The 25,289-nt window shown below is 42.3% G+C and overlaps 1 protein-coding gene across 1 annotated transcript; it reads left to right on the top strand.

The window, feature by feature from the left end:
- The first annotated feature begins 6,513 nt into the window (after positions 1-6,513).
- LOC137371596 (autotransporter adhesin BpaC-like) lies at positions 6,514-7,032 on the top strand. The gene has a single exon (XM_068034431.1). It carries the CDS (start codon positions 6,514-6,516, stop codon positions 7,030-7,032), a length of 519 nt encoding a protein of 172 aa, XP_067890532.1.
- Positions 7,033-25,289: the final 18,257 nt, after the last annotated feature.

Below are 25,289 nucleotides of genomic sequence, written 5' to 3'. Positions count from 1 at the left end.
ATGCTTCCATGTCTCCCTCATTGAATTTTGTAATCAATTGGGAAAATTTTAACAATTCAGTACACAGCCCCAAATTACTATTCTCCACATTGGCCATGCTTTCACTGGGGTTACTCTGTCGCCCCCTGGTTAACTCAAGCCGCCTCAGCTCTCTTCCTGCCGTTACTTCTGGAAATTTCTTTCTCTTTTTCTCTTCTCTCACTTGTTTTCTTTCTCCTGTCTCTCCCTTTCTCTCTCTTTCCCTGTCTTCGAATTCAAGTTTCCTCTGTTCCAATTGTATCTTTGCTAGCAATACCCTGTCGGAGTCTACTTCTAACCCTGTCTCTGATTCTTCAGGTTCCGACGGAAAACTGGTTGGCCACTAGTCTTAGGAGTTCTGATTTTCTTGCTTTGGCACGGAAAGTGATCCCACACTGTTCAGCCATATTTCTCAACTCCTCCATAGACAGTGCCTTTATCTTATCCCAAGTTACTTCACCCTGGCTTGGGGAGTTACTGGCTTCAGTCGCAGACATGTTAGTATTCCAGCATACAGAGCCACAAGAAAACCTGTATTGAAATCTTTTCTCTTTTTGATTGGGATCAATTTGACTTGCCAATTCCAATTTCTCATTTGTCTGTGGGTCCAATCCGGGACACTAGCCCCCAAATTTCTGTTACGACCAGGTGAGGCAGGGGTCTAGGGCTCCCCTCTCAGCCTTTGACGGGGTTGGCCATAACAGGGTTTAACTTTTAAAATATGATGTTTTAGCTTCCCTCTGAGTGAGTCCTTGCTCACTGCTCTCTAATTGTATTGGCAAAGAAATCAACCAGACAGGTTTTCTCAGATTTAAACAAGAAAGATGTAAGTTCATTAACCATAACACTCTAATTTAGTTAACACTGCTAAAAATACTAGACGCGACCATGCTAGCATGCATATGCGATAAACACACACACAGATAGAGACAGAGGAGGAGAGGTTTGAAATAATAGCTGGAATTCAGTTACTGGTTTTTGATTGGATGAAGAGTCTTTGCAGTTCTTGTTCTGGCCCAGTGCACACTTTCAAATTTGTTTCACTGGTTTTCTGTCTTGAGGCTTGAATTACTTCCGTGTGTCCCTGGAACTTTGTTTGAGAGAGAGACAGGGAGAGACTTTCCTTCTCTTTTGTCTTCAAATTGCAGTCTCTTCTAAAAACTGTTCTTTTCTGTGTGGCAGAATTCAAACAACCCCAGGTTGCCTAGCAGGGTAGTCGTGTGACTAGCTCCTTATTTGGAACAGTTTATCCTGCAAAGTTTTTGGATTCCCCCAAGCTTGCTAGACACTCTCAGTGGGCGGGGGGTGGGGGTGGGAGGGGGTTGGTGGAATGCTGGCTCTTACACATTCAATGTCTCTTGATCATCACTATTGAGAAAAATCCATCTGGCTAATTGAATCAGGGAGGACTCCCATTGTTGTCTTCAGGCAACTGTCTTTTAGAATGCAAATATGCAGCCATGTTTTCAGCCACTGTTGTCTTTTTAAACAAGTTATTTCAAGTACAGTGACAGTTAAAAAATAATGTTCCATATGACGGAATTAATATGGCTCATTTTGGCAGGTGTGGTTTCCATCACACTAACCCTGAAACACCAATATTTTTTCATACAACTCAAGCCCATAAATTATCAGATTGAGAGTAAGAGAAGGGTCATGGAGAAAGTAATGTAAAGTCCTTTTACCTAAGCTTAAAAGCAAGGCCATTATACTGTAAGTTGGGAAAAGATGAAGGAGGAAGCCATCCAGAGGGTTGATCTCACCTGATGGTAATGTATGTACTTTCTGCAGCAAAGCACCCGATATAATCTGTGTTTGTTGTGCATATTTAGGTATCATTAATCATTAATAAAAGTTCAAGCAGTTGACAGTATGTTTGATCTCATTCATATTCCTAGCACCATAACAAACCCTAAAATAGTGTAACTAGCACTAGAACTCTTGTCTAGTGATTACAATATTGTGTCCTGTCACTCCTGTTTATCCTGTGGCTCCCTATCAAAAGCAGCTTGAGCCCTGCTTTTGTATTGTGCCAGTTAATGGTGTACAACGATCTACATATCTATCTCTATATTTGATGCCTGTATACTGCGCAGATGACAGTCAAAAACAATCAATAAAAGGAAATAAATCAGTGATAATGGAATCTTTTGTGTGTTATCTCATGTAAAGAAAGACATGCAATTAGATAGTGGCTTTCACATCCTCAGGACTTACAGCCAATTAAGTACTTTCTGAAGTGTATTCACTGTTGTAATGTAGGAAATGCAACAGCTGAATTATGCACAGCAAGATCTCACAAACAGCCATGTGATAATGACCAGATTATCTGTTTTAATGATGTTGGTTGAGGGATAAACATTGGCCAGGGCACAGGGAGAACTCACCTGTTCTTCAAATGGTAGCATGGAAACCTTTACGTCTACCTGAGAGGGCAGATGGGGCTTCAGTTTAACTTGTCATCCGAAAAACAGATTATGCACATTATACTGAGTAAACTAGTGTCAGCATTGGTCAGTTGGGAGCTCCCTCTCCTCTGATTCAATAAGTTCAAGTCAGGACTGTGCTGGAATATACATCACTCACCTGGAGGAGTGCAACCACAACAACACTTTGAAGTTTAACATCATCCAGGGCACAGCAATCCACTTAATCAGCATTTCTCCCATTGAACTCAATATCCAACCTCTTCACCACAGACTGGCTGCAAAGTATACCATATACTGGATGTAATTCCACAACTTGCTTTGAAGCATCTTCCAGGCCTGTCACCTCTACCACTGAGAAGGAGAAGAACAGCAATGCCATAGAAATACTATCAGCTCTAAATTCTATTCCAAGTGGTACTTGAATTGAACAAATTCCTTCATTGTTGCCAGGTCAATATCCTGGAACTCCTCAAGTAACATCATCATGGGAAAAATATTACCATAAGGATTGTAGTGGTTCAAGGAAAAAGCCCACTGCCAGCTTTTCAGGGCTACTAAAGATGGACAACAAATGCAGTCTTGTTAGGATTGCTCAAATCCCAAGAACAAATAGTAAAAGCTTGTGAGTTTGAACCCAATCTAGGCTGAAACCTCAGTGCAATACTGAGGGAGTGCTGCATTGTTGGATGTGTTGCTTTTTTTTCATGAGCAGAAAAAAAATGAGGCGCTATCTTCTTTAGGTGGACATAAAAGATCCCATGCCACTATACAAAGAAGAGAAGGAAGTTTTTCAATTTACTGGCCAATATTTCTACCTCTATGAACACCACATAACAAACAGATTAACTGGTCATTCCTTCAGCCACTTACTATTTGTGGGACTTTTCTATGTGCAAAATTGCTTCTCCAGTTATTACATAACAACAGTGACTGCATTGCAAAGAACAAATACTTGGTTGTGAAGCACCTTAGCAATATCCTGAAGACGTGAAAGGTGCTGTATAAATGCATTTTTTCTTTAAAAAAATTTCTGTTAGAGGGACAGCTAATTGTATCCTTCCTTTAACTTTGTATAAAACAGTAATCATCACTGGGATCGATCAGAAAATGACTCAGTGTGGAGAAGCACATATCATTGTTTTTGTATTTTATGTAGACTGGGAGCATCATAAACTTATAGCAGGTGAGAGCATAACAAAACTTGCTCAGTCCTACTGGACTTGGAGAGGGTACAACACCTTAATGTTACCAGGGCTTAAAAGGTTGAATTATGAGAGAAGGCTGTATAAACTTGGCTTGTATTTCCTTGAGTTTGGTAAGTTGAGGGATAATCTATTCAAGCAGTCTTTAAATTATCGAGTTATTCAATAGGGTAGATACTGAGAAACTATTTTCTTTGGGGGGAATCCAGAACAAAAGGGCATCATTTTAAAATTAGAGCTAGGTCATTTAGGCATAAAATCAGGGAGCACATTTTTTTTTAGAGGGAGGTTAGTGGAAATCTAGAATTCTCTATCCCAAAAGGCCGATGATCCTGAGGCAATTGAAATTTTCAAGATTGAGATCGATAGATTTTTGTTCAGTAAGGGTATTAATCGATATGGATCAAAGACGAGTAAATGGAGATGAGATACAGATCAGCCATGACCTAATTGAATGGTGGAACAAGCATGGGGGTGGGGGGGGGGGGTGCTGAATGGATAACACTTGTTCCTATGGTTTTGGTTTGCAAGTTGTAAAAGAGCAATTGCCATAACAAATTGCAATGCAAAACTATAATCGAAAATAAAAGAGAAGCTTTCACAAGGGACTAGCACATTTTGTTAATTTATTGCAATTTTAATATCACCTCGAAAGAATGATTATGAAAGATTTGAGTTGTGTTGAACAAGGCATCTTTCATGATGTTTATTCAGGTACATCTCATGTATATGCCAGACTGATCAATCTTTTCTGCTTGCACAGGGTTTGAGCAGCGCCGGATATATCCTTTGTGCATAAACACATGCTGGTCAGGTGATAAGCTAATCTGTAAAGGAAATAAGAATTGTATGATAAACAGGACCTTTTTTTATCACAAATGCAGGAGTCAATTATCTGTTTGACCCATGACCCTGTCCTATTGAAAATGAACAGATTAATTATTCCACTCAGATAACTTTATCTTTGTATTTAACTGTTTCAACTAGTTTGAAAGGTTAAAGAAAGTGCAGCAAAAATCTTCAATAAATGATAGACTTTTTTTCAAAAAAACCTAGTCATCAGGCTTTTGCATAATTTAGAAATATTTTTCTACGAATAGTTATACAATATAAACTCTATTATCTTTGGACTTGTTAGTCACCTTCTTGATTATCTTCCATAATTTCCACGGATGAAGCTTTGAGTGAGAGGTCATTTCACAGTCCGTTGCCACCAACCTCTCCAAAATAACATATCTGGTCATGGGAGATAGAAACCAAGTAGACATGTTATGACAAACTCAGTAATCTGACAGCTAAGCGAGGCATTGAAAAGGATGGACAATCATGGGGTGCTTGCCCAATAACTGTAATGCACTCTTTTTTTTTTCACTCTTGCGGTGAAAGCCTCTGCAATGAGGACTCTGAATTCAAATATTTATCCCCAATGTTGCTGAGTTCTGAGTAGCAAATTACTGCTGCAATTTGCTATTATTAACTAGGTATGTTAATTTGAAGGTTTGATAGTTAGGTTATACTGATGGTTTGTTCTTCTGGAGTTGCCATTGAGTACATGGCAACAGAGTGACATCTGCTGTGGAGACCTAATATATACAGCCCATGGAAGAAACATTGCACGAGAAAGCTTCCAATGCTGCTGTCGGGGCTTTGAGCCACAAACTCCAAGGGCAGAGTTTTTGGACATAGAAAATCTTTGCGTGCTGACGTTATTTGCATCAGCAATGCGCCTTCCTGCTCAATCTTCTGGAAGACTGCCAATTAAGAACCCGCATGAGATTGGCATCCAATTAGCAGCAGTGGGTGGCCTGAGCAGGTGGGAATTCAGCATGCCCCATTGCAAGGACGGCCGGCAGCCTTTATTGTTTTAGCAGTGAGAGTGCTGCTGAGAGGAATGCAGTAGGAGCAGGAGGGATGCAATGGAGACGTGATCAGTCTGTTGGGAGCGGCTGCCACTACATCACCCCAAGCACTATCAGAGATATCATTCTCCAGAAGCTCCTCGCACAATAGCAAGCCTCTGCCAGCAAAATACATCAGCCTTGCCACTTTTTGCCATTAAAGGTTAGAAAGCCTTGAACTCTCATGCCGCTCTGACCTCCCGCTGTGCAGCCACCTCCTTTGAGGTGCCGAGGTACTGACACAGCGTGGGGCCTGCGTGACCTGGGAAAATTGTAATGTCAGTGGGAGATTGCAGTTAATTCCCTAATTATCCACCTCAGGTGGCTTACTGCCACTTTCTGGTGGGTTACCATATTGGACTCAGCCTGCATCTGGGAACTGGTTGGCACTCATGCCAGTTGCCTTTCATGCTATCATATAATTGTGCATAAATAGCATGGTGTTATGTCAAAGCAATAACCTATAACAAACCTATAACCTGTATCAAAGGAGATTCCTAGCACTGCGTGCACACCTTCCACCTCAGCTGCAGCTCACTCAAGCATACTCTCCATGAGTGCCACACTCCCCTTCCACACCCAGGGGCTACTTTGGTGGTCAGAAACATTCACAAGCAACAAAGAGAAATTCATAACATGCAAGAGACAAATGTGGCAACAAACATACATTGATAGAGGAAGCTGAATATAAACCCAGTGATGAAGGGAGCAGCAGGATAGCCAGCTCAAGGGGAGGGAGACTCCAGAAAGATGAGGGAGCAGAATTAGCATCAGGACAGCCAGGAGAGGGGGTTTGGAGACAGAATAATACACTGGCTCAATTTCTATCTCAACCATTTTGTCTGCTGGTGCCAGTAGAAAAGTGTCAATGATTCTTTCTTTCCACACCCACAGAACAGAGCTGCTTTGTGATCTCTGGGAAGCTTTATCTCTGTGTGGCCACTCCAGCAGTGAGAATAGCAGCAAATGACTAGTTGGCGTAGCAGCAAGGCCAAAGGGAATAACAGCAAGGCCAATGGGGGTAGCAGCATGGCCAATGGAAATAAGAGCAAGGTCAATGGGAAGAACAATAAAGCCAGTGGAGGTATCGGAAAGGCCTGTGTGGGTAGCAGCAAGGCCAATGAGAATAACAGCACATCCCATAGGAATAACGTCATGGCCAATGGGGGTAGCAGCAAGGCCAATGGGGGTAGCAGCAAGGCCAAAGGGAATAACAGCATGGCCAATGGGGATAGCAGCATGGCTAAAGGGAATAACAGCAAGGCCAATGGGGGTAGCAGCAAGGCCAATGGGAGTAACAGCAAGGCCAATGGGGGTAGCAGCAAGGCCAATGGGTGTAGCAGCATGGCCAATGGGAATAACAGCAAGGCAAATGGAGGTAGCAGCATGGCCAATGGGAATAACAGCAAGGCAAATGGAGGTAGCAGCAAGGTCAATGGGAATAACAGTAAAGCCAGTGGAGGTATCAGAAAGGCCTGTGAGTAGCAGCAAGGCCAATGAGAATAACAGCATCATCCATAGGAATAACGTCATGGTCAGTGAAGGTAGCAGCAAGGCTAATGGGAATAACAGCAAGGCCAATGGGGGTAGCAGCATGGCCAAAGGGAATAACAGCAAGGCCAATGGGGGTAGCAGCAAGGCCAATGGGTGTAGCAGCATGGCCAAAGGGAATAACAGCAAGGCCAATGGGGGTAACAACATGGCCAATGGGGGTAGCAGCATGGCCAAAAGGGAATAACAGCAAGGCCAATGGGTGTAGCAGCAAGGCCAATGGGTGTAGCAGCAAGACCAATGGGTGTAGCAGCATGGCCAATGGGAATAACCTCAAGGCAAATGGAGGTAGCAGCAAGGTCAATGGGAATAACAGTAAAGCCAGTGGAGGTATCAGAAAGGCCTGTGTGAGTAGCAGCAAGGCCAATGAGAATAACAGCATCATCCATAGGAATAACATCATGGCCAGTGGGGGTAGCAGCAAGGCTAATGGGAATAACAGCAAGGCCAGTGAGGACATGGGCAGAGCTTTAAAAAAACTTTGTTTAAAAAGATAAACTCACTCGCTCTAACGGGAAGCAGGCCTGAGAACATATGTCAAATTAGAAACAGAGCAACATGATTAGAATAAAAGCGGAAAAAAACACCAGATCTGTAAATTCTGATTTATAGAGGTGCCACTGTAAATAAGGTTTCCAACTCTGGTTGGACTTTGGTAATCTGGGAGGTTCCATCACATGACCTCTTAACTCCCTCCATTCCACCCCGACACTTCCACTATTGGTTGATCGGCGCGTCCATCTTCTCAGTAGAACACTTCCCCTCGCTAATTGGAAGTCAAACAGACGCTTCATTACTCGATTGGATGATTGGCCTTCTTTCTTCTCTCCAATATTTTTAAGACAAAGAAACCAAAATGTTCAAAGAAAATGAAAAAAAAAGCTCCCCAAATTTTGTTTAATACTTATATAATTCTCCTGGGTTGCTCACATCAGTGTCAAATAGATTAATCTTTAATTCGCAGAGACTTAAGGACAGTGTGGAAGATTAGCAACCCTGACTGTAATGTGCAGAGAGAGTGTAGATCTAGAACTGTGTCTTGAACATTCCTGGCCCAATTTAATCCCTGGCCTGGTTAAAATCAGCTAACTCAACACAGACCAGGAATCAATGCCTGGGAGTTTTCAGATATTGCAGTATCATAACATTTACTCAGTGAACTATCTAGGAGAGAGACCTCGGGGCAAAATTGGATAACTCCAGAAAACAGGCACAGGGACCGCAATGCTTTTGGTGCAAGCCGCGAGCAACCGTTGAGTGCCTGCTCATTTAAGTTATTATATGGTGCAGCCCAGTGCTTAATGCGCTGTTGGGTGGCAGCAAGCCGCAGCAGGGGGCCCAAGTTTGTGCAAGGCTAGCACTGTTTAAACCTAGCTTGCACTACTTAAAGCCAGTATGCACCTCTTAAAAGGAAGGTGAATTCTGGCTGCAACAGGTACTGGCAGTGGCTGGAGGAGATGCTGGAACTGGAGTGTCTGACGTGCAAGAAGAGTGCCTATAGCACAAAAGGGGAAAAGGCGTGCTCCAAGTTTCTCAGATGTTGTACTGGAAGCCTTAATACAGAAGGCGAAGAGAAGACAAGATGCTCTTTATCCACAGGGGGCTAGGAGGCCCTCAGACAGACATTGAGAAAGCAATGGAAGCAGATAACCATCATGGTCAATTCCAGTAGTGGAGCCCCAAGGACTTGGATGCAGTGTCATAAGAAGTTCAGTAGCCTCATTGAATGGTCAAGATTAGTGAATGCATTGTTACAGTCAAGTGAGGAGGGATTGAAGGATTCCCTCTTTTTCCTCTCCTTGTTTGACCACAACAGTTTGAATTCTTTCTTAAAGTGGATGTACTGGCCAATTCAGGAAGTGTTTGTTTCTTGTTATGATCATAGCAAGTAAGTAATCAGACAGGTTTTCTTGAGTTTAACAAAAAAAGGTTAACTTTATTGTACCTAAACCGAACTAATGAAAATAATAAACTATTTGCTAACTTTCACTCACACACATACACTAGAGGTTTACATACACACAAATAGGTTACAGAGTGGGGAAAGGTAATTTGGTTAGTTAGAGTCCATAGAAAAAAGGGGTTAATGGTCTGTGGGGTTTGGTAAATCAGCTGGCTTCTAGCTAAATTCGATGGTCCTGAGGCTTTTAGTTTGAAGAGATGGATGACTGGTTCGGTGGGTCTCTTGGAGACAGCGATGCAGATGATTTCCTCCAATGGGGTTTCTGACTGCAGCCGGAGTATGCAAAGGTGGTCAGTCAACAGGCAGAGTTCTATGCTTGTAAGCTGAAATGCAGAGAGAGAGGGAGAGGGACCCCCACTTGGGTCTGCATGTGTCAGAGTCCATTTGCTTCTCCTCTCTGCTGCAGAAAGACACAAGCTTAAAACCACAGGTGGGGAGGGGCTTTTCACATGACAGTCACTCAATGATTCAAACATAGCAGTTAGAAGTATTTCTTCTTCTTGCTAAAAAGAACAAGTAGTTCCCTTAAACTTCCTAAGTCTTGATTCTTGCTGGGGACTGAGCAGACATTTCATCTCCCTCCCCACTGCCCTTGCAAGGTAGGATGTAGTGTTGCAAATTATGTGGCTATCCTAAGCTGCTAGCAAAATCATCCTTTTTTATCTGTTCTCTTCTAAAAATGTCCTTAAAAACATACAAATTCAGATCTCTGGTCAGTGGATTAAAGAAAATTATCATTCAACAAAGCACATTGATGTAACAACATCTTCAAATGCCATATCCTATCAACTGAATCACTAGCCTCACACACTGCTCAATTCATCAACCCCCATCACTCACCAATCAACATCTCTATCAATCATGGCTCATACCTAACATTCATAGCTTCACCTCACCCTCACACACTTAGCACTTCTGTATGTCTCACACCCTCATCTCACAGCTTGTACACACTGCCCGCTATTCAACCATGACAATTACATCATCCACCACACTTCCCTCTCTCTTGCAAGACAAGATGGAGCATAACCAGAGGCAGCAGCACCTAACCGGCAGGGCCAGGCATGGCTGAATGTCCTTACATCCCTGGAGGAGATGGTGCTTGTCATTATTGGTGCAGCCCTGACTAAGACCATGGCCAGTGGTGGAGTTGAAACCATCAGAGATGATATACTTCCACATAATTCGCCTTCTCACATCCCACTTCTCCCTCATCCAACAATCTCTTCTGATTTACAAGCTGCACATGATCGAAGCATGCACCTCTTGCTTTTTCCCATCCCCTCACCACAAACCTTCCCTTGTGCCCTTCTCCTTACAGATACCCAAGAACTGCAACCTGGCCAAACAGTGATGGAAGACAAGGAGGTGGAAGTGCAGGAAAACAGTGATGAAGAAAAAATACGTCACTCACACTCACACTCATAGTCACCAGCTTAGATACTGACGCATATGCATATGTTAGACAATAGCATTGAGGCGAGATCCATATTTGGTGACATTACGGGCATGAGAGGCCTGCAGCAAGGGAAGGGGACAAGGGGAACACAGGTGTAGCTCGCCATGGGGCAAGGCAGTACAGGAGTTCTACTGCAGAGTACTCAGATGAGGACCTCGATGGTACGGCTTACAGAAAGAGGCTGATAGGCATGCACACTGAAATGCTTAGTTCATTGGCAGGCCTGCCAAAAAGTTTGTGATCAATGGAGGAGTCAGCACCACTTGACACAGAGCTTTGTGCAGAGCTTGGAAACCAACCTCTCCAGCATGGAAGTAGTGACTAACTCTATGAGAACAATTGCAGGCCCATCCATGATGCACCATTTGCTGGCTGATGTCTCAGTTTCCATTTCAGCACAAGCAGAGCCAGTCAACATTTGGGTGCTTCTGTAGGAGCTCAGACCGAAGTCCTGAAATCTCAGCTTGCTGCCACATGATCGCAGAATGCTCTCCTGCAAGCTTAGACTGCTGCTGTTAAAGCTGGAGATACCAATGTTCAAGGAGACTTGCAGGGTATCACAGCAGTCCAGCAATCTGTCCTGCAACACATTTCTAGGATTGATGAGGCACTGCCCCGTGGGAGTGGCTGTGGGAGGGACATGAACCTGCTGTCCTCTCTCAGGATGACGGCATTTGTCCTCTTGACACTGCCACTCTGGCAGTGCCCTGGCTGTTTCCTGTCAGCCAGTCAGTCCAGACTGCTGCTGCCCATGCCAAAGTGCTGCAGTCTGAAGCCGGGCCTTCTAGTGCCAGAGCTGGTTGAGATTATCTCCAAGGCCATCTGAAAACCTGACCACTGAAAGTCAGCCCCAGCCATGCTGCAGCCACTAGGTAGCACTGCGTACGAACAGTTGGACAGGCAAATGCAGAAGGGGAGGCACTATGGGAATGCACAAGGCTGATTAGTTGACTGCCAGCACACTGTGTTTTTAGCTCCCCCTTGGTGAATCCTTGTTCACCGCTTTCCAATAATAAGGCAAAGAAACGAGCACAAACAGGCTTTCTTAGGTTTAAAGAAAAAAGGTGAAATTTTATTAAACTTAAACTCTAATTCAGATAATGCCTATGGATACACGCCACACCCCATGCTAGCATGCATATGTGATATGCACCTATAAATAGAGACAGAAAAGAGCAGAAGAAAAATAAAGTGGAAAGGTTTGAGGCAATATCTGAAGAGTTTTTGTTACGGGTCTTCGAGCTCACTGTAGAGTCCTTATTTGTAGGTAGATCTTGCTTTTCGTTGGGGGCCCAGTATTCTTCTTAAACCTCATTCACTGTCGGAGACTTTTCTCTCTTGGGGTTCATGTGTCTTCAGTATGTTTTTGGTGTTCCATGAGAAAGAGATTGGAACAAACAGGAGAGGCTGTGGCGAGCCAGCCAGGAGAGGTCTTTTCATTCCAGGAGCAAACAGCTTTCTCTCAGTTCAAACATGGTCTCTACAATTTAAAACTCCCCAAGTTGGCCAGCAGGGTAGTCATGTGACTGACTGGTATAACCACTTCTGGCTTTGTGTATTGTGTGTGTCAGGGAAAGGTCCGTTGTCTACAGACACTGTCTGTTAATATGCAAAACTGTCTTTCCAGTCAGTGGCCTGTCACCCCCTTGTAACAGGCCTTCTCTTCTTCCCAGCAACAATTTGGAAGTTAGTGTCCATGTGGTGAAATTAATGTGCCTCATTTTTGGCAGGTGGGGGCCTGCATGACAATAGGCACTATGTAACCAAATTTTGTGTTTTAAAGTAATTTCTGCTTCACTTCTGGTTTTAGGCATTTCTGTATGCTTTGGCTTTGATAAATTAATTTTTAAAATGCAACAAATATCACAAGGTACTTGGAGCCCATTCTTTGTTGCCTCAGTTCTATAAGTTAAAATTGCTCGGTTTAGTGCTTTAGAGGAACTCAGTGAAAGGATTGTGAGAATGATGATGAATAGTATCTATTGGAAATGGCTCGTTTCCAAAACTGCCAATCTTACAGTAAGACATTTTGTTCTATTATGGTAGGCTATTCAGTTTTTAATTAATTCTTCCCTTTGTTAATTAGTATCCATACTCACAAAGTAAAGAATAATTTTTATCTAAGTTACTATCATTCTCTATACAATCTGAGAAAAAAAGAGTTGGGATTTTTTTTTGGTTGTATAATGGAAACAAAGAGGCTGAAAATTAAATTGGAATTTGTTTGATATTCTGAGCTGCACTGGATTCTTAGCTGTAACTCACATAAATGACTAGCTGGTTATTTCATTATGTTCTCTACAGAAGTTCAGATAGTCTGGTTGGCTATCACTTCTAGGAATTACTGAGGTGGGGTGATAGTATGAATGTTAAATGCTGATTCCACAATGTGTTTCTCTTCCCTTCAACTTCCTCAGATGTGGGAGTTGTGGCAGGGAGGTGTGGTTAGGGTATAATTTTCAATAATTGCATTTCTTCTGATCTGGCAGTAAAATTACATTTCCCTGTTGCAGGATTGACCCAGTTTCCAAAGTGTTACTGTTTTTAAATATATTTATTTTCAGGATGTGGCTTATACTGGCAAAGCTTTACTTATTGTCCGTTGCTAGTTACCTTTAGAAAGTGGTGATGGGCCTTCTTCTTGAACCACTGCAATCCTTATGGTGATATTATTTGCTTGCCTTTTTTGCAGTGACCGTTTGTACAATTGAGTGTCTTGCTAGGTCATTTCAGAAGCCATTAAGACTTTACCAATCTGTATAAGGTAGAGTCACTTGTAGGCCAGACGAGATAAGAGTAACAGGAACTTTCCCTGAAGATCAGTCATAGCCACACACAATCCTATGGCCTTCATAAACTGCAAGGGGCTTGATTCCTGATGGTCAATGACCTGCAAAACAGAGTCACAGAGATGAATGCCTGCTTCCCAGGTAGCAGTCGTGGCATCTTCATTTTAAGACAATCTACTGGTCCACATAAAAGAAGGCAAATTTCAAAGATAATTTCCAAGAGTCCAAGGTTACCCTCCTCAACGCTTCTCCATGACACAATAGGGTGAGCCAAAAACAGCAGTTGTATAAAGGTACAAAGATGTATGTGAACCTGCAGGACTGTTACTTGAACATACTTTGGGTATCTTGAATCAGACGCTTGTAGAGATCAGCGCTATCTCATTGCAACACTACCAGAATCTCCATGACTGTAATGGTTTGCCGCATGCTGCACAATTTGGTCATTCAGGAGGTCTACTAATGGAGCAGATGAACAAGAAGATCCACCGATAGCCAAGGGGAGAAAAATCTTGACAATGAGCCAAGAGATATCATTACTGAGTCACAGGTGTAGGAATCAACTGCCTCTGTGAAGACCTCAGAAATTAAACTTTAAGTAATTGGCACGATGCATTAAAAGTTCTCTGCATATGTACACAATGCATGGACCCAAAACATTTTTGTTAACATTGCCCGCAGCATCAACTCAACAATCATGGATACAATGTTCTGATCTGCTGAGACCTTATTCGACACCATCAATAAAAATTAACTCTCTAGAAAATGTTGAAATAAGGTACAAATTTAATTCTCTTAAAGTTGGAGTTGGTTGTAGGTGTTTCCACTTGGTGACAGTATATATTTTCTGTGCTGTAGTATCTGACCTCATGCACAATCTAGGTGCTTCCCCCAGAGCAAGAGTAAGTGAGGTAGCTGGCTGTCAATGGAAGTGCTTAATACTGGTGTAGCCCTTTGCCTTCTTGTGTTGGATCATGAGATAAGCTTGCAACTGCCTCTGCCACATGTTATTGACGTTTTGCCTGATTCTGAACACAGATTGGTACATGTGCTCTCATTTGAATTTCTGGTGGGTGCTGGATGTTACAACTATGGCATCATTCTGAGATCTCATCTATGCCTCCTTCAGCCATGTCTTCTGCTGAGTATTACCTCAGACTAATATGTGTCAAAGCATACTGTGCAGTGAAGCCCTACAGAGCAGCCAATTCCATCCAATTATCCCTCACATTGTTGAATGCAGAATATACAGCTCAGTACTATTATACATAAGAACCTTGATGCAAAGACTCTGTGCCTGGAGGAACTGATGCTGATGCCTCTGAAGTTTTTATGTGATCTACATGAATTGCATTTCAGATAGCAGAGCATGCATAACTCCACAGTCTCCTCCATAGTCAGTGTTATACCTTGTAAGATTTTTGACACAATCTCTAACAACAGCAGCACTGGCACCCAGGTAGATGAGGAGTGATGTGAGCTGGCCCTCCAGTCAATAGGTTCCTGCTCCTTCACTGCCTCGACCACATGGCCCTGCTTACTCATGCTATGTGATCCACCCCTGTGCACCCTTCTCTAACAGGCTTAGCTAAATCTTCTGGAGTGATAGGTGCTTGCTACGGGTAAAATTCTTGACACTGAGTTCTGTAAAGCATCTAGTTGCTGGCCATCTGGAACAGATCAGGCAGATTCTTGGGATTTAGCTCTAAAAACAGAAGAGAGACAAAACTGGCTGGTGTCACATCTTAAAGCAATGCTTGCATAACTATATAGTACATGTACATCGGTGTGGAGGAGTGCAAGCAAGGAGGTATCATTATCTATTGGGTCCACTCCCTCAACGCTCTGCAGCTTCAAGTTATCAGCAATGCCTGTTCGAAGGGAGGTAAATCATTAAAATAATGGAAATCTCCTCCCATTTGGTTTTGTTTCCATCTGTTAAGCACCGCTTAGGGCTGCAAGCAAAGAAATAGTGTTGAGATCAGGAATTTTGAGATCCAACTGTCTAACTTGTATCCCCATTTTTGTGTGTGGAAAAATTATATTCATCATGCTGTTAGCTTTTGTTGTTACTTTGCCTTGTAGACGCACCAGGGTAGATTTTCTACTTGTTGCCCAGGCGTAACACTGAGGCTGAGGATCAGCCACCCATTATAGAAAGCACCCGGTTTTCATTTGCATTGATCCACAGCGGGCCAATCTGCATGTCCCCATTTCAGAACTATCAGTGAGCTTGGCAACAAGGCTGGAAAATGATTGATTGGCAAGGCATCTGAGAAAATTGGAAATGACAGCATCAACTTGAGGTACTGGCTATTTCCATTAGAGTAGGCAAGACTAAGGAAATATAGTACAGGTTTTTAAAATCATAAAGCATTTTGATAGGGTGGGTAAAGAAATACCATTTCCACTGGATGGAGAATTAGTAACGAGGTGACATCAATTTAAAAATAGTCATTAATAGAGTGAAGAGATGTTCGGAGAAATTGTTTTATGTGGAGGGTTAGTGAATTGTGAAATGATTTGCCATGCGAAGTGGTTGAAGTAGAGGTAATTGTGATGCTGTCGGGACTTGAGCGAGGTTTAGCCGAGTTTGGTAAAAGATGTGAGACAGCGACAGCGTGTTATTGAACAACAATAAATTCTTTTTTACTCTCTTTGCTTTCACTTTTGCTTTTGCTGGCATGTGTCTGTGTGGTAGCCTTAAGTGAACAAAATGCACAATGCAATTTTCAAAACACTGCATCCCTCCCCTTCTTAGTAAATGAGAAACATAGCATGTTTCAATGGTTTGTTTCCAAAAGTGTAAACAATAAACTTAAACAGAAATAGTTCACTTTGGAACATAGTCACTTAGGCATGGTGGATGTTTTCTCTCATGAGTAGGATATCAGGTACAGTCTCATATGACTCATGTTCTTCATTTGAGCTGTTGATGTTGGAATCAGATTCAATGTTTACGAGCGGTGTTTTCAGTGCTTTGCAGAATGACGTGTTTCGCGTGATGATTTGTGAACCGCACTTAGCAGTGATCATTGATTCTTTTGTGTTGGTCACAACAAATGGTTGTATGTCATAAGGCTTTGTTTGTTTTCCCAACATGACCATCACATTTCACAAGTACTTTATCTCCTGTCTTAAGCTCTGCATTTACCTTCATTCGATCCTTCTGTTCTCGATCGCATTTGCGTGCATGTTGATCATTTGCTTCACTGGATAGCCCAGGAAGACATGTGTGCATAAGATCTCCAAAGATGAGTGTAGCCAAGGTATTCCAGTAGTTGAGTGAGAGGTCGCACTGTAATGACAAAGAAAGCTCTTGCTTCCATAACTTACGTATCACTTTTTTCAAGGTTCACATAAATCTCTCGACTTCTCCATGGTCAACAGGGTGTGTTTTTTTGATGAACGTAACCTCGGTAGTTTGCGAATTGCTGAACTCATCGCTGTTGAATGGGGGTCCATTGTCACTTCTTAGCATTTTGAGGGATTCCAAACAAGGCAAAAATCTGGTCAAGCTTTGGGATGACAGCTGTCATTGAAGTTGACATAACTAATTCCATGATTGCGAATCTGCTGTAGTCGTCATTGACAACAAGCAGGTGTTGACCTGTGGGCAAATCTGTGAAGTCAATGCTAACTTCAATCTGTGGTCCTGGAGGTAATTCGAACATCTCAAGAGGATCATGAAGATTTGACATTATGGTTGCTTGACATGGCAAACGCTGATTAATTTTGTGCTCTACCATGCAGTCAATTCCTGGGAACCATACTTTTTCCCTAAGGAATTGTTGGTTTTAACTATTCCCTGGTGTCCTTCGTGTGCTACATTGACAACACATTCCCTCAATGAGTGTGGAATGACAATACAGTTGTTGCTTAATACGAGATCAGTGTGGATGTAACAGTGAGTTCATTTCAAAGTTTATGAAGAGCTTGTAGTGTGTGAGCGATTTCATTTATAGATGCTCTCTCAATCACATATTTCCAGTTTTATAATTCCGTAGCCTTCATACATAATTGCAAAGCCTCATCTTCTTTTGTTCCTGCTTTGATGTCAGCTAGTTTTAGTAAGTTTGGCACTGCATTTAGGCTTGTGTAGTTAAGTTGATGTTCAGCAACCTTTTCCTCATGACTAGTAGGACTGACTGTTGACAGCGGATGTCATGAAAGGGCATCCGCTGGGTTGCGCTTGCCTGGCTGATACTGAACATGAAACTCGTACGCTAGTATCCAATACTCTATTCGAGGTTTGCTATGTGGATTGTTGAACAAGCTCACTAGTGGTCTAAGATTGGTTTTTACTTTAAACTCACTTCCACTTAAGTAGAGATGAAAGTATAAGGTACCCCATGTGATTGAGAGTACTTCTCTCTGTTTGCAAATAACGTTGCTCTACAGGGGTTAACAGTCTGCTTGCCATCGCAGTGATTTATTGGCTACCTGTCTTGTCTTTCTGTACAAGAGCTGCACCTAAGCCAACCGGGCTTGCATCCACGACTAGCTGGGTGGTTTTCTCAGGGTCGAAATAGGCATTTGTGCAACTCGCTGACAGACGTTGTTTGATCTGGTGTACTGCCTGTTTGTGTGATTTAGTCCATTCCCACTTGGTGATCTCTTTTGTAGGGGGGCAGATAGTGTAGGGAGGTCAGGAATGAAATGACTGCAGTACGTGATGAGTCCTTGCAGACTCCAGACTTCCTGCAAGTTTGTAGGATCTGCAGCATTTGCAATGGCTTCAACTTTACATGGATCAGGTGATACTCCTTCACCATAGAACACATGACTGAAGAATTCAATTTTGCTTTCATTAAACAGACACCTGTCTTTGTTCAAGGTGGTGTTACATTCTCTGAGACATTGTAGGCATGTATGTTGGCGTGTCTCGAGTTCACTTTCAGTGTGACCATAGATGAAAATGTCATCACTGATGTTCAGTGGGCCTTCAAGTCCTTGAAGTGCAGACTGAATCAAGTGCTGAAATACCTCAGCTGCTGATCTTACTCCAAAGTTGAGCCTCTTGTGCTAGAAAAGTCCAATGTGAGTAGAGAATACAGTAAGATATCTCGATTCATCTGCAAGCTCGATTTGATGGTAGCCTGCATGGAAGTCAAGTTTAGCAAAACGTTTAGCACCATTCACTTTCTCTATGATATCATCGATTGTCGGTATCAAGTGTCTTTCTTGTTCTCTGGCTTGGTTTGGTGATCACATATCAATGCAGATTCTAATCTGGTTCTCACTCTTGGGTTTCTTGATGACTTGTATGGATAAGACCCAAGGGGTATCTCATTCTCAACTTTCTCAATAATGTCAAAGTTAGTAGGTGTTGAAGTTCCTTCTCTGTCAGTTTTCTGACATGAAATGGTATTCGTCGCTGCTGATGCACAACTCGGGGGATATTATGGTCTACAGGAAGCTTGCATGTAATGCCTTTTAGTTTGCCGATACCAGTGAAACAGTCAGCAAACAGTTCGAGAATGTTTTAGCTATGCTTAGGAATTGCGTATGTGACTGCAATCATGTGCAGATCTGTTGCTGTGTGGAAACTGATGTGTCACATTCCCCAGATATGACATAGAATAGAACATTCATTCTAGTGTCTTTGAATGAGACTGGCATTTCAAAAGTCCTGATGATTTTCAGTGCTTTGTCACTATTGTGAGGGAAAATTTTCGTATTCCCTGGTTTGCAGAGAATGGGCCTATTCTGAAGTTTGTTGACTGTTTTGGCTCCCATGACATTGACATATTCTCCTGTATCTATGACAGCATCTATGTTCAAGCAGCCAATGGCCAGTATCACATGTGGCTGTTTGCTGTGTCTGATGGAGAGGACAAAAGTATCTTCAGGGTCATTCTCTTGCACCTTTGCTGTGGTATGCATCCTTGGTTCTTTCTTTGATATTGGTCTTAGTAGTTGATTTTGCCAATGAGTGACAAATACAAGCAAAATATTAAGGTTTTCCACAAGCTTTACACTGTTTACCAGTAGCGGGACACTCTGTCTGGTGTAGGTAAGCAATGCTACAGTGGACAAGTTGTACTCTGTTAGTGAGATGGTGGTGTTGCTTTGTAGGTGGTTTTCTGGCATGTAAGTGATGAACATTGTTCACAGGAGTTGAACTTGGAATATGGTAGTAACTGTTAGCAGCCTCAACTTCAGTAGCTCTGGAGTATGAAAGTGATAGTGATCTTGCTAACTCCAACAGCTCTGACAGCTTTCTCGAGTGCTTTTTGCCATAGTTGACTAGAGAGATGGCCTTCAGTTATTTGTGTTTTGATTTCCTGTTCAACATGTTCAACATCACCGAAGCCACATCTGGTTGCTAGTTGCCTCAATCACATGCAATATTGGTCAATTGTCTCATTTGCTTCTCGCTTGGTGCATCAGCATAGTTTCATACATGATATTTTTCTTGGGTGTAAAGTAGGTTGTCAGTGCATGTTTTGTGGTCTCATATTAATTTTTCTCTTGTGTAAGTGTTTCAAAGATATCTTCTAATTCTTCACCTCCATAGTGGAGAGGTAAGGCCTTTTTCATTTTGTTATCTGTGATTGCTAAACTTACCATCGTGCCTTTGAAACATTGCAGTCACTTTTGCCAATGTGGGATACAGATGATGGCTTTGAATTCACATCAAAACGTGGTAGATTGGGCACAGACAACACCATACTGATCAGCAACGCTGTGATAATGGATCCAGGATCACATTCCTTTCAGAGGAAACTTCCCTGCAATGATCCGAGATTTTTTTTTTCTCTTTTTGATTGGATGAGTATTTTGGAGAGATCAATGTGTGTATATACACTGTGAAAGCTTCCTGTGTGTCACTAACACAGTCTCCAACTTAAAATGCTGTCTGTAAAAAGTAGACAAAAACCTTCCAAAAATTTCATACCTGAAAGCAATGTTTCTTGTTTTTCACCATCCATTTTCTATTTACCTTGTCATCATTATGATGTTCTTGGGACTTGAGTAAGGTTTAGTTGAATATAGTAAAAGATGTGAGAAAGAGACAGCATGATATTGAACAACAGTGGATTCTTCTTTATTTGCTTTACTTTATGTGTGTGTGTGTGTGTGTGTGTGTGTGTGTGTGTGTGTGTTAGCCTCTGAAGTGAATTATAATCCTAGCCCCTTTTTGGGACCATCCCGGATCAAGCATACTTCCCAGATGATCAGTCTCACTTAAGATTGGGAAAGACAGATCTCATAGACACTTGAATGGGTCTGAAAAACTGATCTAACATTCCCCAAAGGAAAGGAACCAGCTGAGAATGTTACCATCCTCCAGATAGCCTTTTTAACAAGTTTTAGCCAGATTATAACAACCCGGATACTATAAGGGTCCGGGCATCTTTCCTCAATAATGTAGCTCCCCACTGAAGAGTGTACAGAAATGGGTTCTCAAGTTTGCAATACAAAAGACTATTTGAGACAATATATTTTGAAAATTATAATAAAGTTTATTTCAAAACCGAACATGCAATTCACACGTGATAGGAAGTCAATTCCAACGTTAATAGTTCTAGGAAAAGAAAGTATAATTTTATTTCTAGTAGAGGATCCAAGTTTTATGCCTAAATATTGTTACAGTAAAATATCTGAGATATCCATAAATATTTAAAGCAGCATTTACCTTAAATCCCTGAGTAGAAAGCTACAGAGTTTAATGATATATCTCTATCCCAATTAAGGGGAGAACTATCGTTGCCGCACTACAGCTTGTACCTTTACCATGAGAAATGCTGGAGTGAATCTAATGTACTAAAGATCTACTATTTGATTCCAATATTTATACTGTTTCGCAGCTGCATAAGTAGCTTTTTTAGGTATAGGGGTGTTACCTGTCTTAAAGTAGATTCGTCCCCTTCTATTTCCCAGATAAGACTGTGTAACTGTTAATTTCTGGTTAAGATCCACCTTCTTTGGTTTCCAAGAAAGGGTAGGCCAGCAGCAAGCTGGAGCCTATCATGGTGGTCAATTTCCTTACTGTGTTTCAAGATTATAATTCAGTTTCTTGCATTTGGTCAGTTTTGTCAAAATTTCAGTTGACTGGTTTAGGGCTGTCCGCATAAGATCATCTTCTTTACATGATCATTCGCAAACTGTGTTATCAATGTTTTACCGTGTGATGAGGTTTGTGACTTTTAGGAGTGAATCCTTCAATCAGAAGTTGCCTCTATACTCTAAGATGAGGCAAGACCTTTGCCATAGGGACATGCCCAGAGGGATGCCCAAGAACTTCTTTTAATCTTTTAGGAAGATGAACGCTGCTTTTAATTTTTTAATCCCTAATTCATAGGAAAATAACTCTTAACTGTATAACCCATTATTATGACCGGATTCCTTCACACCTCAAGTGAACAAAATGCACAATGCAATTTTCAAAACACTACAGTAAGCTATCTTTTAAGTTGAGGTTTAGGAATATACAGGGCTGTGGACAGAGATTAGTTTGGATTGCTCCAACAAAGAGCTGGCGCGGACAAAATGCTTCAAATGACCTCTTTCTGTCATGTGAACATCTGTGTTCCGTTGTTTACCATAAGGAGTACTCAACATGTCCCTCAGACAGACTCTGCTTATGCTAGCAATGAATTTACTCAAGTTGACAAGTCAATTAGTTTATTTTGACAATAAAGAAACTTTTTGTCTCCCCTCTCTGGTAGTACTGTTTGGAAGAAGAGCAGGGGAGATATCCCAGTGTCCTGTGCATTATTTATCCCTCAACCAACATTACTAAATCAGGTTATCTGGTTATTATCACTTTGCTATTTGTGGGAGGTTGCTGAATGCAAATTGGCTGCCATGTTTTCTACATTATAACAGTGACTATATCTCAAAAAGTATTTAATTGGCTGTAAATGGCTTTAGGATGTCCTGAGGTTTTGAAAGGCGCTATATAAATACAAGTCTTTCTTGCCTTTTCCATGACATGAAAAGGCAGGATACAACCAGAGTAGCCAAAGGGATTTAAGTGACCATTTATCCTACCAAGTAAAAGAGCTTTTTTTAAAAAAAAAAGTTTCCTGTGGAATGATTAAAAGGGGAAGAACTCCAGACTCTACCTTAATGTTCCTCTTTAAAACGCTATTCGAGCAGACATTAGACTGCCAAGGTAGCAACGTCACAGTTTATAGCCCACAGGCTCCTACTCTACTACCTTGAATTATTGGCCTAGATTTTAACTCACACTCACCTGGCAGAAATGATGCAGGGGCAGTTAAAATGGAGTGGGGGTTTGCCCACTCCTTTCCCACCCTGATTTGGACAACTGCAAATTTAAATTGCAAGTGGCAGGGGCACCCATCCCAACCCAGGTGCTATGTCTTTGTACGTGGAGGGTGGGCTATGCTTATGTCATAGGGACCTGATCTGCCATTTTGACCTGAGGCCTGAGTGGACGAGCAGCAATGGCTTTCTGACCAGGCCAAACCTGACAGGAACAGGAACAAGGGCCAGAAGAGACCCAGAAAGGTATGTTTTCACATTTTTGTTTCTTTGTGGGCCAGGAGGAGCAGGTGTGTTACTCTGGGACCTACAAAGAAACATTGGGCCTCTCCTTCCCTGGTCTATCCCCTCTCTTGACATCGATTGCCCTCTGATTGAATTATCTTGTGCCTGGGACTGTTCCTGCAGATTACCAGTGGCGACCACGTGCCCCCTGAATTCCCGCTCCTGTAGCTGGCCAGGTATTGACCCTTGCTGGGTTTGAACAGGAGTCTGATCATGCATATGTAAACGCATATGAATTTGATGCTCACCTGGGTCCTCCCACCCCTCACACACCAATCCTGCCCCAAGATAAAATTGAGGCCATTGTGCTTTCAGGCCATTTATAGATAGACTGCTATTGACAGGTATTTCTTTCTATAAATTAAATTAAAAATGTTATGCTTTTCTTCTTTCTTAATAACATTTCAGAAGCCAATAATTACCAACAGATCACAAATTCAAATAAGACACTGGTATACGAACATAAGAATTAGGAGCAGGAGTAGGCCACTTGGCTCTTGAAGCCTGCTCCACCGTTCAATAAGTTAATGGCTGAACTGATTACTCCACATTTCCACCTATCCCCGATAACCTTCCACCCCTTTGCTTATCAAGAATCTATCTACTTCTGCTTTAAGAATATTCAAAGCCTCTGCTTCCACCGCCTTTTGAGAAAGAGAATTTCAAAGACTCACGACCCTCAGAGAAAAAAATTACATTTAACATAGATATAAACATTTTTAACTTTTAACTTATTTTGAAAATTGTAAATGGTACAGTTTTCACATCAATATGCAGCAATAGATTTTTGGATAAAAGCAAAATTCTGCAGATGCTGGAAATCTGAAATAATAACAAGAAATGCTGGAAATACTCAGCAGGTATGGCAGCATCTGTGGAGAGAGAAGCAGAGTTAACGTTTCAGGTCAGTGACCCTTCAGAACTGACAAATATGAGAAATGTAAAAGATTTTAAGCAAGTAAAGTGGGGCGTGGGGCAAGTGATAACAAAAGAGGTGTTGATAGGACAAAGTCATGGAGAATAACTGACCAGAAGGTTATGGAGCAAAGGCAAATGGTATGTTACAAAGCGTTAGTACAGAGAGTGTGTGAATAGACTGTAAAGCACAAAGCACTCCAAGCACCAACATTAATTTTTTTTAAAAAAAAGAACAGAAACAGTGGGTAGGCACAGTAGAAACAAACTAAACACACTAAAAAACCAAAAATAAAATAACCAAATAAAAAAGAAAAAAGAAAAAAATAACTAAACATAAAAAGGGGGCACCTGGCATGCTCTGAGATTATTGAATTCATTGTTCAGTCTGGTAGGCTGTAGCATGCCTAATCGGTAAATGAGATGCTGTTCCTCGAGCTTGCGTTGATATTCATTGGAACATTGCAGCGATTCCAGGACTGAGATGTGAGCATGGGAGCGGGGGGGGGGGGTGGGTGGGGGGGTGGGTGGGTGTAGAGGAGTGTTGAAATGGCCAGCAACTGGAAGCTCGGGGTCACGCTTATAGACTGAGCGGAGGTGTTCCGCAAAGTGATCACCCAATCTGCGTTTGGTCTCCCCAATGTAGAGGAGATCACATTGTGAGCAGCGAATACAGTATACTAAATTGAAAGAAGTACAAGTAAATCGCTGCTTCACCTGAAAGGAGTGTTTGGGGCCTTGGATAGTGAGGAAAGAGGAGGTAAATGAGTAGGTATTACACCTCCTGCAATTGCAGGGGAAGGTGCCGTGGGAAGGGGACGAGGTGGTGGGGTAATGGAGAGGTGGATGAGGGTGTCGTGGAGGGAATAATCCCTTTGGAATGCTGACAGGGGAAGGGAGGGGAAGATGCGTTTTCTAGTGGCATCATGTTGGATGTGGCGGAAGTGGTGGAGGATGATCCTTTGGATATGTTGGATGGTGGGGTGGAAAGTGAGGACAAGGGGAACCCTCTCGTGGTTCTGGGAGGGAGGGGAAGGGGTGAGGGTCGAGGTGCGGGAAATGGGCCGGACACGGTTGAGGGCCCTGTCAACCACAGTGGGGGGGAATCCTCGGTTGAGGAAAAAGGAAGACATATCAGAAGCTCTGATGATGCTACCTCCACGACAGTGCTTCTGAAATCTGATATGTCTCACTTTTCACCCCACCAACCTCCACATCCAAAGGATCATCCTCCGCCACTTCCACCACGTCCAGCGTGATGCTACTACCAAACGCATCTTCCCCTCCCTTCCCCTCTCAGCATTCCAAAGAGATCGTTCCCTCTGCGGCACCCTTGTCCACTCCTCCATTACCCCCGCCACCTCATCCCCTTCCCACGGCACCTTCCCCTGTAATCGCAGGAGGTGCCCATTTACCTCCTCTCTCCTCACTATCTAAGGCCCCAAACACTCCTTTCAGGTGAAGCAGCGATTTACTTGTACTTCTTTCAATGTAGTATATTGTATTCGCTGCTCACAATGTGATCTCCTTTACATTGGGGAGA

Source organism: Heterodontus francisci, chromosome 6 (assembly GCF_036365525.1).
Source record: "Heterodontus francisci isolate sHetFra1 chromosome 6, sHetFra1.hap1, whole genome shotgun sequence".
Taxonomy (NCBI): Eukaryota; Metazoa; Chordata; class Chondrichthyes; order Heterodontiformes; family Heterodontidae; genus Heterodontus; species Heterodontus francisci.
Note: the sequence above shows the minus strand (reverse complement) of the source record. Positions and strands in the feature narration are given on the sequence as shown.